The 18,772-nt window shown below is 53.2% G+C and overlaps 1 protein-coding gene across 1 annotated transcript in view; it reads left to right on the top strand.

Moving 5' to 3' along the window:
• The window catches only part of ALK (ALK receptor tyrosine kinase), a 786,987-nt gene that overhangs the window by 741,907 nt on the left and 26,308 nt on the right, over positions 1 to 18,772 (top strand). Inside the window, exons 14-23 of the mRNA XM_043468949.1 lie at positions 3,898 to 4,029; positions 4,795 to 4,939; positions 7,384 to 7,566; positions 8,770 to 8,868; positions 9,347 to 9,499; positions 10,960 to 11,064; positions 13,024 to 13,210; positions 13,856 to 13,946; positions 14,074 to 14,138; positions 15,569 to 15,698. Of these exons, the coding sequence (XP_043324884.1) occupies positions 3,898 to 4,029; positions 4,795 to 4,939; positions 7,384 to 7,566; positions 8,770 to 8,868; positions 9,347 to 9,499; positions 10,960 to 11,064; positions 13,024 to 13,210; positions 13,856 to 13,946; positions 14,074 to 14,138; positions 15,569 to 15,698 (1,290 nt within the window). The remainder of the gene's footprint in view (positions 1 to 3,897; positions 4,030 to 4,794; positions 4,940 to 7,383; positions 7,567 to 8,769; positions 8,869 to 9,346; positions 9,500 to 10,959; positions 11,065 to 13,023; positions 13,211 to 13,855; positions 13,947 to 14,073; positions 14,139 to 15,568; positions 15,699 to 18,772) is intronic.

Here is an 18,772-nt window from a genome sequence, read left to right as displayed (position 1 = left end):
CAAACATGCCTTATTCAGCTTGAAATCACAGACTCATAGCCAATATATGTACATAAAACTACAGAAAAAGTTCTGAAGGACACAGATAATAGTGGTTGCTTCTGGAGTGGAGACTGGAGTTGAGGATACTTTGTCCATAATGTCTGATATTGTTAGAAAAAAAATGCATTCACATATTATTTGTGTGATTAAAAATTTTTTCAAGTTTTTTTAAGCATGGAATCAGAGCTGGAATACCATGTAATCCACCTCGCCCCACCCCCATTTCACAGATGAGAAAGTGGAGACCACAGAGGTGAAAAGACTGGTCCAGAGTCACTCATAATGCTCACAGAGACTCTGCCTCCTGTTTCTGATGCCCCGAACGTGCCGGGGCTTCCATTTTCACCCCCTTTCTCCCGTTTCCTCTTATAGTACACCACCTGACAAGCTAGACTGTCATCCTCTCCAGTCTGAGACAGCCCTTCCTACTGGTTCCTGATCCCACTGAGGTGTCCAGCTGTCAAACAGAGTGCTCTAAGGGCAGCACTTAAGAAAGCCAGTAGTGATCTAAGGTGACCAGCAGGGGAAGACAGTGGGGACTAGCAAAGCTGCAGCCAGGCCTCTCCCCTGTGCTGGGGGTGGCAAGACCCAGCAGTGCCGGCTGTTCCGCACGGGAACTCAGCACTCCACAGGGCGAGTCTCCACGCTGGGCAGGCCACACCCTCATCTGATGGTGAACTTCTGCACCGGGCGAGGCCGGGGCAGGGATCCAGCTTCTGGGACCCAGGACACAGGGCTCCTTCTCCAAAAACTTATTCAAGAGCAGATTTGGAAGACAGAAGTGGTAACAAAGGTGATGCGTTCAATTCCACAGAATAACCTCAGGGCTCCTAAGAATCAGGTCTCAGGCTGGGAGCCAGGGGTAAAGTACGGCATCCCACCCCTAACCCCACCTTAGAGGGTGAAAACGAAGCAGCAGGAGTAAGCTTCACAGGTGCAACCTCGTGCCTGAGAAATGCCTGGACCCTTTTATTTAGCAGCTATAATCAAGACTTTCCAACCTGATATAATATATTAAGTCATTAAATTACAAGCTGCTGTAATTTTCACAGGAATTTATTGAGTGCTAATGTAATTCTTTCATCTAAGCACAAAGATTGCATTGACTTCTGCAAGGGACTTTTACTTGATTGGATCGTAATCAGTTATGTCTTTTCACAAGACTTCGTCCTTCTTTTTTAATTCAGTTGTAATCTCTTGTTCCTCTGGATTGCTGCATTTTATCATTTTATTAATCAATCTGAAATTGTTAGTTGCTCAGTCACGTCTGACTCTGCGACCCCATGGTCTGTCATTGGAATTCTCCAGGCAAGAATACTGGAGAAGTTTGCCATTCCCTTCTCCAGGCGACCTTCCTGATCCAGGGATCAAACCCAGGTCTCCTGCATTACAGGCAGATTCTTCACTGTCTGAGCCACCTGGGAAGCCCCATTAATCAATCTACTTGCTTTTAGACTTTGAGGATGTGCAGGGCAGCCCCCTCTGCTGATCAGGTTGGGCATAGCATGGGCGTGGGGAAAGGAATTGGTCTTCCCAGTAGCTCCAAACCGCCGCTCCCCCCATGGGCCCATTTGAGTAAGGGAGAAAACCTTTTACAAGCACCACCTTAATCTCTGGTCCTCCCGAGGCTGAAAAATGGTGTGTAGAGAGGATCTTCTAGAGAATGAAGTGGACCCTAAGAATTAAACTGCAGGTTTTGGCAACTCTCCTGGTGCTGCATGGAGTTGCTCTTCCTGTGTGCCTGGCCAACCAGAGCCTGGAATGGGCTCCAGCTGCTGGAACCCCGCCTCCCATCCCACACACACATCCCTCAGTCCCGGTCCTGTGCACTGTAGGTTGTTTATCAGCATCCCTGGCCTCTACACCCTGTTTAGCAGCATCCCCGACCAGTATCATTCATCAGAAATGACAATTAAAAATGCCCCCAGACATTTCCAAACATCTCCAGGACAGCAAAACCATCCATCAGTCTAAAAGTCAGTTCCCACCACTCCCATCATTCCCAAGGCAAATATTTTGAGAGGTCAGCCAACACTCACCCAGCTCTCAAGTCTTTCAAATGTATTCAGGACCTCGCGGAAGTCAGAAAAAGAAAGCAAATCATGGAAAAGTGATCTCTTCCAAATGCTGCTGTGGGCCCAGCAAGCTGCAGACTGAGACTCAAATCAAGGGGACACCTGAGCCAGGGCAGCGAGGCATGGCCATGAGTCTGGGCTCTAGGAAACCAAAAGGTTGTCCTTCGGCCCAGCTGCTTCCTCCAGCGACCTCCAGCCATCCGCAGGTTCTGCTCAGGAGAAGAGGGCCTCCCCAAAGGGTGGGGGCCCCCACTGCTGCCAGACGGAGGACAGGAGGAAAAGGAGTAGGGCGGAGGGACGGACCTTCTTAGCACACTGGGCAGCTTCCCAATTTACGGAGGAGGCAGATCCAGGTAGATGGGGCAGCAAATCTCCAGTCAGGAAGCTAGACTTGGACCCTGAACTCTGCTCTGCTCTGCCCAGCTGGCAGCACACATTTCCATCCCCTGTCCCTGGCTCTGCCCACAGGGAATGCCCCCAGCATCTCAGGGCCTCCCCAGGTGGCAGTTAGCAGGGTTTCCTTCCAGCAGACTCCATGCCACTCTGCCCCCACCCCAGCCCTGACCAGCACTACACGCACACAGGAGAAATGTCAGCTGTCTACAATAGCAATTCACAGCCTTCCAACCACACTAAACCCACTCTAGAAAATATCAAATTATTTCCATCATTAAATCCAAAATGCCATAAAACAAATTGCATCTCAGCTATTTATCTGGAAATTTCTCTAGTACTCATTCCCGGCACCCCTGTGTGCTTTAGCATAAGGAGTGGCTCGAGATGAATTGCCACGTCCACTGGCTGGTTACACAGCCACATTTGATGAAAATTTGATGTTTTATTGGCCTTTTTTCTATTAAGTGAAAGAAAATTCATTTTCCTCTGAGGTCAGACCGATGTGTGGTGAGTTCATCTCAGCTGCTGTGACCAACAAGCATAGTGGCTCTTCTTGAAACCCTGCCCTCTTTGTCCAGGGATTCCAGGATTCTGGGTCACAGGAATTTCCAGCGTGTCCCCAGAGACTCCCAGATGCCTAGGCCTGCATCAAGTGGAATAAAATCCAAGTTTGGCTATCCACCTTTTTTTTTTTTCTCTTTACATGATACTTCAAACTGCAACTTCTCAAAAAACCTCAGTAGCTCCTCACTGCTTAGAGAACGAAGTCCAGCTCCTTCTCTGTATTTGAGGCCTCTGGCCATGATCTGACTGTTTGGTTTAGTCTCTTCTACCCACTCCCATTTGGACTCCCTCCAGCCCTGTCTTACCTCATGGGACCTTTGTCATCCCCTCTTCAGAATCCAAAGGGTCCTAACAAGTTGTCCTGGACCACCTCTCTGTCCTAAGATGGATTTTTCTGGGCTGAAGAAACTCCTTACACTTTTCCCCCAAATACCCCTACATAGCACTTTCCTTCTGACTTTCTGCTGATCTCCTCCCCTGCAATGTCATAACTTTCCCTCATTCTCAGTGTTTAAAAAGCTCCACATCCTGCAAGGCCCAACTGAATGCCCTCTCCCAGGCAGTCCTCTATGCTCAGCACTCCAGCAACAAAGCCTCGCTCTCCCTCCTCAACTTCCCATGCATTTTCTGTCTAAGAGGTCCCTGTGGTCCTTCTCCAATATTTCCCAGAGTGACAGTTATCCATGTGTATTTTTTGTCTCCTCAACTTGACCATAATCTATCTGAGAGATGGTCAGACCCAATCTTTTAGCATAGAAAGTCTGTCTGCTGGGAGGCGGAGGACCCTGGGCACAAACCTGAGGTGTTTTTGTTTCTCCAGACAAACCGATTAATCCAGAAAGTCTGCATTGGAGAAAACAACGTGATAGAAGAAGAAATCCGCGTGAACAAAAGCGTGCACGAGTGGGCAGGAGGGGGCGGAGGAGGGGGAGGAGCCACCTACGTGTTTAAGGTGAGGTCTGTGTGCCATTCCCCAGGGCAGTGCCTTCTCTGCGTCCTGGCTTTGAATCCTCAGGACAGACCTAGGAACCAAGCACCTTGGGTGCTCTTAGCTCCATTTAAGGTTGAGGAAGCGGAGACTCAGAGGGATCTAAGGTTCCCTGTCTGTCCAGGAAAGGGCAGGCCCTTCTCATGCTGATGTCCCAGCCCAGTTTCACCTGGCAGGCCTTCACCATCCTGCTTCAGAGCCCCAGGGGGTCCCACTGTGCCCTCCTGTGTCCTCAGGTGGACTTTTCTGATATCATCGAAGATAGACAAAGATTTCCTGTTGGGTCCTCCTGCAGGGCCAGCGGTGCTGAGGGCTTAATCTTGAAGTTGTGAGGTCAAAGCAGAGAGCCCTGCGTGCAGAGGAAGGAGAGAAGAGAGACTTGCCCTGAGCACCAGCTCCCAGATCCCTGAGGCTCGAGAGGCGCTTTAGGAAAGGGGCAGTATAAACAGCCTCAAAGACTGATCCTCACCTCCCAGTGTCCATAGGCATTTATATCTCCTGGTGCTTTTGCTTCATTTACGAACCTGGACTGATACAGGAGCTGGAGGTTGAAGGGGACAGAAGAGCTCATGGGCTCTTGTAACATGAGATGGGAGCCCTCGGACCACCGAGATGTCACCCACTGCCCAGCAGACGCTCGGACACATTTAAGCATTTAAATGGCTCAGGGGTCTCCAGGGTGGGAGCCCTGCTTGGCTTCTCAACCTCTGAATGTCTCTCCCCTGGCAGATGAAGGATGGCGTGCCGGTGCCTCTGATCATTGCAGCCGGTGGTGGTGGCAGGGCCTATGGGGCCAAGACAGACACGTTCCACCCAGAGAGACTGGAGAATAACTCCTCAGTCCTAGGGCTGAATGGCAATTCTGGAGCTGCAGGTAAATCTCTGCAAGCCCATCCTCTCCCAGAATGATCCCCCAGGACTGTGTGAGCTTCACCTTGGCTGGGCACCATCACACACCTGTGGGCATCTTAGTCATGGGCCCTTGAAATGCTGGGAGCTGTGGATATTGGTACTGGGATCAAAAGAGGAAAGACAGGTCACACCTTGGGGATCCAGAGGCCGCCTGGCTGGTATGGGGTTTGGACTTGCAGAAGGTCATTGAGAAAATGAGGCAGGAGGCAGCGTTCTGACTGCCAACCCAACCCTCCCTGGGATTTATCAAATGCAACTAGATATGAGCAGATGGAAGAAATCTGAGCGGGGTCAGCCTCCCAGGTCCCTGTGGTTTGTTTGTACTTCCAGGCCCTGGGCTGCCAGCTCACACACTCCTCACATGGAAGGAAAATCTCTGTCCATGACAAGGGCTATCTGCCTCCTTAGAGAGAGCCAGAGATGGGGACAGACTCTGAAGGAGATGTAAATTCCCTGATTCCTCTGAAGTCAACCATTCATCTTTGTGTTTTCTTTTCTCCACACTCAGACCAAGGGAGGATTTTTGAAGGCATTTAGAGATTTGAGCTTAATCAAAATAAATACTCAAACTTTCTCTTCAACTGAGAGATGGCTAGAGAAAGAGGAAGGAGAAACATTGTGTCCACAGCGAGAAATGACCCCAGTGATATTTACAGCACCCCTTATGTCAGTCAGCATTTAATAAATTATGAAACATTTCCACATCTATTATGCATGTTCTTTTGTTTTCCAGACATATTATTTTCATTTTACAGATGTGTCAAGAAGCTCATTGAAAGTTGTAGGGGTTTTTTCCCCTCAAGATGACCAAAGTTTCACACTTAATCCATTTTTTAAAACGTTGTTGTTGATGTGTTTTTACTTTTATGCCCATTGTTTTCTTTTCCACACATTTGTTTGAAGGCTGGGATGTGCAGGATGCAAGGGTAGGGTGCTGGAGGCAGGAGAAGGGGGGCAGACTCTGCTTCAGGCCCATCTCATCTTAATTTATTTACTAAGTTCATGGCCCCACGTAGCCGCCAGAGCCCACTTCCAGCTAATGGGGCTGAGGGGGTCTTCCCTCCACCACGTGACATAGACAGCAGCCTTGACAGGCCCACACCCACTTTGCAGCTGGCAGAGGGAGGCCAGATTCTTGAAGTCCTGCAACTTCCAGAACTGGCAGATGGTCCCCCTGACTTGCCCAGGGCTCTGGTTATCCCTGTTCTAGACCCAAGCTTATTTGTGACCTTGACCTCATTTCCTGAAACCTGTCTCCCTCTTGCTTGTCCCCTGAGTCTGACTCTCTGATTCTTGTCCCCAGAGTCAGCCCTGTCTGCAGCTTCCCCCCACCTACACGTCCCTCTGCTGCCCCCCCTGGGTCCAGAAGAACCTTGGCCAGGAGTTCTCCTGAAGAACTGAGCCGTGTCCAAGCAGATTAACCCTTACGGTCCCAGCAGACCGAGGCACTGCTATTTCTCTAGGTTCCTGCCCCCCACTTTCTGCTGGAGCAGAAAGGGTTTTGGAGTCTCTGGGAGTAAATTGCCCCATGAAATGTCATACAAAACAATAGGGGGAGACAAAATGGGGATCCTGGAGTTTCAAGGGCCTCAGGAGAGATGTATTGCGGTCTGCCTGTGGCCTTAAGTTGCAATCAAGCTAGCTCTGTACAGACCCTTTGCAAGAGTTCAGAGCAGGCCCAGGCGTAGGGAATCACAGCTCCAGCTGCTGCCCTTGTAGCCAGAGCATCACCGCCTCTGCCCCCAGCCCTCTTTGCTCTTGACCTTGGAGCAGCAACTTAGACGCCAGCTGGCAAGACTCTGCCTGGGCTTCAGGGTGTGAGGCCTTCTCATGTGTGTGGGTGTCTCACAGATTCCCAGTGATCCCTCACTTGGTGGTTTATAAAACATCTCACACACTCCCTTTCTCCTTTGATCCTAACATCCACCCCATGAGGCGAGTCTCGTTATCTCCAAGTTACAGGTGAGGAAACCAAGGCTCAGACCAGGGAAGCTCTTGCCTAGTAAACAATTATAGCCCTTTGGGTTATCTGGTGCCTAATCTAGGATTGCTGCTAGGAATTACACTGCTGTGACCTTGGTGGGGTTTTGACAGTTGGTCCTTGCTCTTGTTGGGATGAGAAGTAGTTAACTGACATGAAGGCCAGGAGCTTCAGGAATTGGCAGGCCCAGGGGGAAGGCAGAGGAACAGATTTAGTCATCATGCCGCCTGTTCCCCCCACCGCCCCCATCCCTCAATGAGCACAGTTTGGGGTTTTGAGCCAGAGGCCTGGCAGGAAGCAGGGGTACACGGCCCGCTCCTATCTGGACATGCACAGCTGTGGCCAGAGCAGGTCTCTCTCCGGCAAAGGGCAGCCGCCCAAACCAGCCGGAATCCTCACTTAGGCGTTTCTCTGTCTGCCTATAGGTGGTGGAGGTGGCTGGAGTGATAACACTTCCTTGCTCTGGTCTGGAAAATCTTTGCTGGAAGGTGCCACCGGAGGACATTCCTGCCCCCAGGCCATGAAGAAGTGGGGGTGGGAGACAAGAGGGGGTTTCGGAGGGGGTGGAGGGGGGTGCTCCTCCGGTGGAGGAGGCGGAGGATATATAGGTAAAGATGATTCGTGTTCAAGGTGTCACTCCCTCCCCTCTTAGTCCTAGGCACCTCCCTTCCCTATCCTCTCCCCAGCCCTCGCCTGCCCGCCCCTGGCCCGCCCCACGTGTGGACTGTGATGTGACCGTGCACGCCTTCCTCCCGGCCCGCCAAATGAGCCAGAGGTAGGGTGCTGGCTCCCGAGCCAGCATCCTGCCTCAAGGTTTCGGCAGGACAGCATCAAGATCCCAGTGACTCTTGATCTCCCCCAAAGCTGATGATAAAGGGGCCTTGGCTTCCCAGATTCCTCTCTGAGCCACCCCCAAGGACGCATGAGAACCCTGGAGGCCAGACTCCTCCCTTTGGATGGCCTGGCCAGAGTCCTTGCCAAGCCAGCTCCCCGAGGGCCTGGTTTGCAGCTTCGGGCCTTGGGGACCCCCTACTCTCCCTTCCCTACCCCAGCCCACCAGCTTCCAGAAGGGGCACGATTCCCCATGCTGATGGGGGCTACTCCTGAGAGCAGCCGTGGGCTATCCCAGCCCAGCCCTTCAGCACGCAGCTGGCCCCTGGCCCCGGCTCTCCGCTGGGCTTCGGAGCAGAGCAGAAGAGCCTTCTGAAGCTGAGAGGCTGGGAGCTGATGGCTCCAGCGCCCTCCAGATTAGGACACGATGCATGCCCGCGCTGTGATGTGCTGTCTGTGTTTTGCTTTAAGGCTGTGTGTAAGATGCTTGTGTTAACCGGATGCTCTTCTTTTCCAAGCCCTGGGTGGGTGGGAGGAGCCCAAGGCGGGGAGCCCAAAGATAACCCAAGCCCCGCTGAAAGGAGGGACAGGAGCCTAAAGGCACAGGGGCCCACCCCCCTGCCCCAACCCTCACCGGATGGGACAGGAGCACCACCCACCCCAGGCAGTCCTGGAAGAGGGGCAAAGGGGCCAACCCAACCTGGGGAGACTAGAACTTTTCTGACTCTTGATCACATGGACTGCTTCCTGGGAGACCCCAGCAGAGCAGCAGAGGAGACCGTGGCCCTGAAGGAGACAGTGGCCCACGCACCCAGCAGCTACTGAACCGAGCCCCATCTGCAGCCTGTGTGCCATGAGCTCCCTTCCCTCCCACCGCCCCCCCTCGAGGCCCCTCCCCGACCCTGCCTTGCTGATGCACACATGCATCCAGGCTTAGGCACCCACCTCTCTGCGTTAAACTCTTCTCTGGTTTGCCACAGGTGGCAACGCAGCCTCAAACAATGACCCCGAGATGGACGGGGAGGACGGGGTTTCTTTCATCAATCCACTGGGCATCCTGTACACCCCAGCTTTAAAAGGTACCCCCTCTGCCAAGTAGCAGAGCCCGCTTCCCTGGGTCAGTGCTCCCTCCCTCCCAGCTGAAACCCCAGGGCTACGCAGTGAGTCCAGGACACACAGGTGTGATCGTGGGTCCCTTGCAGGCAAATCTTCCTAGTGGTCGCCTCGCCAAGTTTTCTGGAAATCAGGATGAGTGATCTGATACGTTCACAAAAGAAGACTGACTCCAGGCAGGTCAGCCCTAGGAAAATCCAACAGCAATGGGCCCTGTGCCTGTGGCAGCCAACCTAAGGGTCCATCATGTGGACCCTCCCGCCTGCCTACAGGTCCTCTGAGTTTTGCTCACCAGATGCATCAGGGACTTGCCTGCACAGGCGGTACTTCCAGTGGCAGTGAGACGTAGGACCAGGGACCCGCAGCTGGAGATGAAGTGCAGAGCCTGGGGGTGGGGTGCAGGGTGGCCTCTGCCCGAGGCTGACCCTCCCTCCTTGTCACCAGTGATGGAGGGCCACGGGGAAGTGAACATTAAGCATTACCTAAACTGCAGCCACTGCGAGGTAGACGAGTGCCACATGGACCCCGAGAGCCACAAAATCATCTGCTTCTGTGACCATGGGACCGTGCTGGCCGAGGACGGTGTCTCCTGCATTGGTAAGGGGCTGGGTGGTGGGTGGGCACAGAGCTGGAGCCACAGCTAGTTTCCATGGTTCTGGGACACCTCAGATGCAGCTTTGTAAACTTCCTGACACTGCTGTTTGCCCCCAGCACGGGTGCTCAGACCACAGGCAAAGGGACCTGGGTGCAAAAGGTGGGTCATGGCTTGGGAAGGAGTCATAAGTCACCTGGTCCCACCACTAGCCCAGGATGCGACCCCCACATCCCCACCAAGGGGCCAGCTCATCTCCACCGGACACCCCAGCACCAAGGACCTCAGTACTCCTAAGACACAGGGTCTCCCGTTGGGGACTTACGGAGCCAGACCCATTCTCCTCCCGACTTCCACCCCTAGGCTCCCTGCTTATAGTGGCCCTTTGAATGCGGCATCTGAAGAGCATGTTGTGTTCCTCCTCCTCAAGTCTCCTCCAGATTAAATAGCCTGTTTATGTCCATCCAGTCTACGGGACACAAGTCTAAGTCTCTTCCCCATCCTGTTGTTACAGTTGTCCACGTCCCCTTTGAAATGCCGTGTCCAGGACCAGGCTCGGTGCCTGGTGTGGTCAGTACCATCATGCACCCAGCTCTCCCTCCCACATGCTGGGCCCGGTGCTCTCGTGGATAGACCATCCACTCAGCCTCCAGAGTCTAACTGACAGGCACACTCTACCTTTGGGTCATACTGAGTTTCTAGTCACCTAAGGCACCTGATGGCTTCCCTGGTGGCTCAGAGGGTAAAGCATCTGCCTGCAATGTGGGAGACCCGGGTTCGATCCCTGGATCAGGAAGATCTCCTGGAGAAGGAAATGGCAACCCAATCCAATATTCTTGCCTGGAGAATCCCATGGACGGAGGAGCCTAGTAGGCTACAGTCCACGGGCTCGCAAAGAGTCGGCACAACTGAGCGACTTCACTCACTCAATAAGGCACCTGAGGGGCTTCCCAGGTGGTGCTAGTGGTAAAGAACCCGCCTGCCAGTGCAGGAGACATAAGAGATGTGGGTTTGATCCCTGGGTCAGGAAGATCCCCTGGAGGAGGGCATGGCAACCCACTCCAGGATTCTTGTCTGGAGAATTCCATGGACAGAGGAGCCTGGTGGGCTTTAGTCCATAGGGTTGCACAGAGTCAGACACGACTGAAACGACTTCGCACGTGCACACACAAGGCACCTGAATCGCTTCTACAGCCCCTACTGGCTCACTTTCCATCCTCATCATGTCATGCGCAGTTGCTGTTTCAGATCAGTGTCAAGATTGTGATATTTATCCCTGTTACATAATGCCTCTCCACAAAAGCTGTTAAAAGTTGTAAAACCAGGATGAAACTGCTTCATGCCCTCATCCTCCGAGAAGGCTGGCGGTCCATGGGTCCGGGGCTGGGAAGGGTCTTTCTGACGTGGGGGCAGCTCAGAGGAGAATCATTGTGGTCATCCATGCCCCGTGGGGACTGTCTTCCAGTATCGCCCACCCCGGAGCCCCATCTGCCACTCTCACTGATTCTCTCCGTCGTGACCTCTGCCCTGGTGGCCGCCCTCGTCCTGGCTTTCTCTGGCATCATGATCGGTGAGTGTCCCAGAGCCCCAGCACTTCCAGAGCGGGGCAGGGAAGGAAGATCTGGCAGAATAGAATGGCATCTCAGGCTGTGCCATCTCAGGCTGAAGGGTCATTCTGGGAGGTGGTAATGAGGGCAGCCCAAGCCAAGCCAAAGCAGAAGCCCCTCTCATTCTGTCTCCAGCACATTCCTGGCTCCTAGGAGCCCCAATTCTGAACCTCAGCCCCGTGTGGAGCCTGCTGGCTTCTCAAGGAGGGCTCTTCTTCAGAGAACACCATGGCTAAAGCTTACTACTGCCCCCACTGCCCAGCCCCCTCCAGACCTCACTTTAGTTCTCATCAGACATGGACTTCAGTGGACTCTTCTAGTCTGGTTCACACCTCCAGTGTACCCTTCCCCCTCCACAGAGAATGCAGAGCTGGTTTCTCAGTGTTTCCCATTAGGCCTGTGAGCCAAGGGGCACTGCTCTGCACATCACAGAGGGCCCAGCCAGGCTCTTTCTGCTGGAAATGCCCGGGGCAGGTGGGCAGAGACTTGAGGGGAGGCAGAAGGAAAGGAAAGGCTCGGCTCCAGGCAGCACTCTGAATCCAGCCCCGTGGGGCCGGGGGAGTCTGGGGGTGGACAGGAATTCTCTGTTCTCAGTGCACCTTTGTGATTCCCATGACGCCATCCTGCAAAGAGCAGGACGACAAGAGCTACCTTGTTGCACACCCACCACACGCTGAGCGAGTAACACATTTTAGTTCACTAAACCCTCAAAGAACCCTGTGATCACAGTTGGCATGTTTCATAGAGGAGGCACTGAAGTTGACTCACTTGCCCTGGCCCGTAAGTGGTGGGGCCGAACTTTAAAAGCAGAATTCACCCTGTGAGTGCCCTCCCATGGAGTTTGCCTTATATACAGAATGTTCTCACATATAGTAATAACAGTGATAGTGGTCACTTGTATTGGGGAGCTCTTTAGAACTTTCCAAAACTATTTCTTTTGACCGCATTACTCGGCATGTGGGGTCTAAGTTCCCTGACCAGAGACTGAACTCAGGCCCAGCAGTGAGACCACTGAGTCCCAACTACTGGAGAGCCAGGGAATTCCCTCTGAAACTATTCTGTTTTGGTGAATTCATTTCATTATCACAGTCCCAGGGGATGGGGAGTGGAGGTTTAGGGGACAGGGCAGGCGTTACTGTCCCTGCTTACAGAGAAAGAGACTGAGATCCAAAGAGGTCACATGTCAGTTGTCAGTGTCACAGCTTGTAACAAAGGCAGAATTAGAACTCGGGTCCTCAGGCACCAGCTTAAAGCCAGTTTAGAGACCTTCCACTCTGCAGTTGTCTCCAGCTGTGTGGCTTGGTGGTTCTTCATCTGTAGGAAACACAGGTGACCAAGAGCCCCGGCTCTACTCTCAAGTCTTTTGCCATGTTTGCCTCATGCAGCCCCTGGGCAGAGCAGAGCTACTAAGGCAAGCCCCCTCCTGGAGGGGACTCTTCTGATGGCCCACTTTGACTCCAGAACTTCCCAACAGCCTTGCTGGAACCTTTTTAGACAGAATGGCCATCTAGAGTCTTTGTTCAACCTTCCCTTACCCTGTCCTTCACATGGAGTCAGAACAGTCTAGTGGCTTCCCAGCATTCCTGGATTCCCCCTGGATCATCTCTCATAGGCATCTCCCCGAATGAAATCCTTGCACTTCTAATCCTGTCCTGGGTCTGCTTCTCAGAGCACCCAAACTAATGTGCCTCTGCCCCTGCATGATACAATAAATCTTTTCCATTCATATGATTTTAAACTTTACATTTACTTTAATCTTTCAATGAAAGGTACACTTTCACATCTATAATCATTTTGTTAGTATGACTAAGAGTGATGGAAAAAGATTTAGACCCCAGCGGAGGAGCTAGAGATTCAGGAAGGCTTCCTGGAGGAGGTGGCCTGGCCCAAGCCACCTTGTATGGACCGCCATCTGTCTGCAGTGTACCGCAGGAAGCACCAGGAGCTGCAAGCCATGCAGATGGAGCTGCAGAGCCCAGAGTACAAGCTGAGCAAACTCCGCACCTCCACCATCATGACCGACTACAATCCCAACTACTGTTTTGCTGGCAAGACCTCCTCCATCAGTGACCTGAAGGAGGTGCCACGGAAAAACATCACCCTCATCCGGTGAGCACTGTCCGCTGGGGCAGTGGGAGGTGAGGGAGGCAGAGAAGGGAGGGTTCTAGGCAGCCGGATGTCATCCCTGGACCACAGATTCCTCTGACAACAAGAGGCCAGAAGAGCCACCCCTCAGGGCATCCTCAGCCCTCCCGGCAGGGGAGAAGGTTTAATGTCCAGGGCCATTTGGTGGGTTAATTATTTAAATAATTAATAATTATTTAACTTATGGGGTTGGAACAATGAGAGGAAGACTAGATGGGAAAAATGGGGTGCTCCTCAAAACCACCCAAATACCCCTCCCCAAGCATTTCTACCCTCCCCCTCCCAGCTCCCAGAGAACCCTTTGCACTTGTCAGTCATTCACTGAGCGCTCTCCAGGAGGTGTCTGCCAGCCATCTGTCCTTCCCACCAGATCCATGTCTTAGTCACCTCTAGGACCCGGGCAAATATTAGAGACTCAGTAAGTGTTCATAGAAGGAATGTCAGCCAATGTCATGAAGCCTGGCTTGGAACCTTTCTTGCCCATAGAGCTGGGGACTGTGGAGCAAAGCCACACTGAGGGTATCACTCCTGGGGGTGTGCGTGACCCCTGCCTCCTGTGAGTGGCCACTGAGTGTGCCCCCGCCTCATCACACCTTCTCCTCTGCACAGGGGTCTGGGCCACGGCGCGTTTGGGGAGGTGTATGAAGGTCAGGTGTCTGGAATGCCCAACGACCCCAGCCCCCTGCAAGTGGCTGTAAAGGTAAGAGGGGGCTCCCTCGTGGGCCTGACCTTGGCCATGGTCTCTGTAACTGCAGCCCTCTGCCAACAGCCTCTGACCTCTGTGGCTCACAGCTCCTCCTCCTTCCCACCCTCCCTTCTGTGCCCAGACGCTGCCGGAGGTGTGCTCCGAACAGGACGAACTGGATTTCCTCATGGAAGCCCTGATCATCAGGTAACGACCCACAGGGACACCCACACCACCACCCCAAGCCTGTGAGGGACACGAGACATTTCTAACAGGCACGTCTCCAAGGGAAACGGGGTTGTCCTGCAGGGCACCCCTCCTCTCTAACAGGAGACCTCCCCACTGAAGTTCTTAGCACATCTTACCAGAGTGGACCAGCCCCCATTTGGTTTTCTCAGGAAAAGAATCTTGTAGCCCCAGTCAATGTCACTTGGCCTTCAACCAGCACCCCTGTTGGTTGAACATTGGTTCTTTTCCCCCTTTTCTTAAAAAACATAGCATGCTGACTGTTGACAGTGGAAGATACAATCTTCCTCCAGGTAACTCTTCCACCATGTCCTTCACCCATCCCGACTCCCAGCTCTCAAGTAAAGGAAATGGGCCCCCACATGATGGACGGTGCCCACACCCAGGTCCACCCAGCTGGCCCGACCCTTCAGCTGGTGGGTCTGGGGCCCACCACTGGGAGTCACAGTGTCCAAGGCTCTGATAGCAGAGGTTCGACCTTGAGAGCTGGCCAGGCTCGTGGCCTCCTGGTGCACCGGGGAACCTCAAACATCCTGACAGGCTAGGGCGGCCTTGATGGAAGTGGCCAAGAAAATGAGGCCAGAGCAGTGTGTGTGATGCACTGGGTCCATAGGAGGAAGCATGGCAGGCTCAGCTCCTGCTTAAATGACGTATTTCCTGGTTGCCCGTGTAATAGTGATCATTGAATAAAACCTGGAAAGTAGAAGAGTAGATGGAAGGAGACCCGAGTCACTCAGTCTCCCTACTCTGCAGTAACTAAGCAGCACTGTATTTGGGTACACGGTCACCCAGTCCATCAGCTCTGCCCAAGTGTGCCCACGTGGAGCTCCCTGGCCCCACTGCCTCATGTGTCCTCATAGGATCATGTTAACAAGAAAGCCCGAATCTCAGCACCCCCGCGAAGGGTCCATGGTGGGATCCAGCGGCCCTCTTCCTTATTCTCTTCCGCACACTGTCAACAGGCAGACCTCAGGCAGGCCCTTGGGGAAGCAGGCCCCCCAGCTTCCACTTGAGGCCTTCCTCTGAGAATCCAACCCCCAAAATGTGAATCCTGGCCAGCAGTCCTCCCTCGTCTCCCTTCCCACCTCCACCCCAGCCTTCTCACTCCGTACCTGTGTGCAGCCCTCTCCCCAGCTCCCCAGCCCCCCACTCCAAGCAAGTATACTCCACGCATGTTGAACCCCGACCAGGCCTGCCCTCTGGTTCTTCCAACTGCTCAGCAACCAGATTCTTCTCTGCTTAGGCCCAGCCTAGGACCCCTGCTCCCCGCATTTACAGAAAGCTTTTACATAATGTGGCTCTGAAAACATAACTCTGTACCCAGCTTTGCCCACTTAAGATTTTCGCAGACTCAGCTCAGTTAAATTCGGTTACTCCCCTCCGCTCTGCAGCAAATTCAACCACCAGAACATCGTGCGCTGTATTGGCGTGAGTCTGCAAGCCCTGCCCCGATTTATCCTGCTGGAGCTCATGGCAGGAGGAGACCTCAAGTCCTTCCTCCGGGAGACACGCCCCCGCCCGGTGAGTGAGAAACGCCTTTCCCAGTGTGGGTGCCAAGGGACAGAGCAGGGGGTGGAAGGAGCCAGGGTGGGCAGCCAGGGTCAGTCCCTGGGCTCTGATCTTGGGGACAGGTGGGAGAGAGGGGACAGAAGGTATCCAGCGGCTGAGCCTGGTCCGAGGGAGCTTGCCCAAGCCTTGAGCAATGTCTCCTCTAGCCAGTATCTATTTTTATGACCTGCTGATTGTGGAAAACCAAACTAGGGACAAGCACACAGAGGGACTTTCACGCCAGCTGTGTCACTCACTCAACCATCTGACTTGGGGCAGGTCAGTCTGCTCCACCCCTTGTGAACACCAGTGTCCTCATCTCTCAGATGGGGACTTCCTGACCTTGTAGTTTTACAATCGAAATGAAGGGCTGAGGTATTTAGGAAGGTGCTGCATACATGTTATGGTGAAAGCACTAGAGTTTGGGGGAATGAAGAAACCTATGTGGGCCCATGCACACTTCCCCCCAGTTGATTATTAGACAACCTGGCTTAGGGCAGCCAACCCCCTCTAACCTGAGCATCTGTGATGTGAACTCTGATGGTCAGGCTAGAACATCTCGGACAGAGCTGATTTATAAAACACAGCACACTGGGTGAGCCCAGAGGCCGGCTGTCCACTCCTGTCACTGCCAGGGTCTTCGAGAGGTCCTGGGCCCAGGGGACTGGAGCAGAGCAGACCCCCTGAGTTAGGACCTGCCATCTTGAAGTTGCCACTAAACTGTGAGGCCCACAGGGAAGACTTGTACCCTCCCCAGTGAGTTAAGACCTGCCATCTTGAAGTTGCCACTGAACTGTGAGGACCACAGGGGAGACTTGTACCCTCCCTACCCCCAGGAAAGCAGAGAAAGGCCGACAGCCACGTGGCCACAGCAAGACCAGGACTGAACACCCTCCTCACATGGACCCAAAGTGGTGGCGGAAACCTCGGAAGTTCACACCTGCTCCAATTCCCGCCTTCACTCAGGCTCTTAGGAGCCTCCACACCATTCCTGCAAGCCTCTGGCTGACCATCTAAGAGGAATCTGATCTAACTTCTTGAGAGGATGAGTGTGTGCACCTCAGCACCCCTGGCAGGAGGAAGGGGCCTGGGAAAAGGGAGAACGACTAACCCCACCTCATGATAACCTTCGTCTGCAGTACCATCCTCCTCCTCCCCAGAGTTTTCACATTCCTCAAAACCATCCTATGAAGTAGATGGTACAGATCTCACCTCATTTTGGAGACTGGAAAACAGGGCCTCAGAGAGGTTATGTGACTTGCCGAGGTCACACAGGAAGTGGAAGAGCTGGGACTAGAACTCAGGCCTTGTGGCTCCTGATTCCTTACTCACTCCAGCCTGCTGTGCTATTGATCCCTGTGGTCCCCGTGGGGAAGCCCTGAGTGCCAAGGTGAGGGCAGGTGGTTGAGAGCAAAGGTCACCAGCTACACAGGCATCTCTGCCAGGGTCTGGGCACCAGCCTCAGCTTCCCCAGCCCTACCCAGCAGAGCAGAGCCTTCAGCCTTGTGCCCTGAGCATCTCAGCAGTGCTTCCGGCAGATGTCCAACAGGGAACATGTGACATCACTCTCTGGGAGGAGGTCCAGCTCTGGGTTTCCCATTGGACACTCCTGAGGCTTGAGGACAGGAGAGTATTGTGACTTCCTCGTAAAGGGAACCTGAGAACCCATCACTTGGCAAGACCGAGAACCTTGAGGGAGGGGTACTTCCCTCTCTCATAGGCAAAGGTATCTCTCTTGATGATGATTTGGATGTTGTCTCAAAAAAACAAAGCACCAGAGAGGAAGACAGATCACTGACTTCTCCCACCCCCTCCCAGCCCAAGCGCCGCCTCAAGGAGGCTCACAGCGGGAGCCTGCTGCCAGCTTCCAACCTCTGGCTGCAGGCACCACCCGAGGGATGCCCACAGCCAGTGGAAGGTCAACTCTCCTTGGGAGAGAGATGCTTCCAAGGGTCAGGATCCCCCCACCAAATCTTCCCTTTAACCCTTGACCCTGATCTTCTTTGTGTGATTCTCCTGGCCAACCATGCTCCCAGGCCTTGGTGGCAGTCCAGGTATCCTTCTTACTCCTTTACACGCCCACTCACCTCAGATGAGCTGGTTCTTCTTGAGGTACTTACTGCCCATGATAGGTGATTTGAAATGTCAGATGACAGCCCTCCAGAGTAACCCCATGCAAATGTGTTTGTAGCAGCAACTTCCAGCCAGGGTGGGAGCAGTGGGGTGGGAGGTTGCTGAGTGTCCCGCATGAATTCTCAGAACCACAAACTCCAACTTAGTGAGTGAGGACCAACCAGGTTGACTGTGAGAAAGGACCATGATTTGTGGTGGACGGAGGTAACTAATATCAGTAAATCCTGATGAAGGAGGGAGGGCCTGGCTGATGGACATTGGGGCTGGGGACATACACACACTGAGGAGAGGGTGGGCAGAGCTGTGCCTCCAGGCTAGAACTCACTGAATTCAAAGGCCTGGGGTCCACCTGGTTCATTTGTTTGAAGCCCCTGCATCTATCCAGGCTTACCTGATAACCTGCTGTGTGCAGGCTCCCAGCTGGGTGCTCAGAATCAGAAGCACACTCTGTGCTCACTTCCTGCCATCTCTAGGGTTCAGCAGCTCCATAGACATCAGGATGGAAGGACTTCAGAGATGGTCTAAGAGGCTGTGGCTTCAGATAATGCATGGATATGAAGTAATGATAGATACAGACTCATAGGACAGAATGGGTGCCAGGGCCAACTATGCCTGTCATGGAAATGAAATTCATGGGTACAGAGGGAAACATCGTTTGGTCCCAGGACCCCACTACCTCAAGAAAGAAGGACCCTTTTAATGTCAATATAATTTTGCAGACCCCCCCCTCTTTATTTAACAAAATTTTATTGAGGATTTAATATATGCCAGATATAGGCTAGTAGCTATCTTTTAGTATCAGTTGATTCAATCAGTAATGACAAAGGCCATCAAGGAGTCAGTAAACTCTATTAAAGGGGGCAGTCATTGCCCACTATAGCATCTACACCTGTTTGGGGAATGGTAATCTGGTA

This window comes from Cervus canadensis, chromosome 5 (assembly GCF_019320065.1).
Source record: "Cervus canadensis isolate Bull #8, Minnesota chromosome 5, ASM1932006v1, whole genome shotgun sequence".
Taxonomy (NCBI): Eukaryota; Metazoa; Chordata; class Mammalia; order Artiodactyla; family Cervidae; genus Cervus; species Cervus canadensis.
The sequence above is the reverse complement of the archived record's forward strand: the minus strand, read 5'-3'. Positions and strand labels throughout refer to the sequence as shown.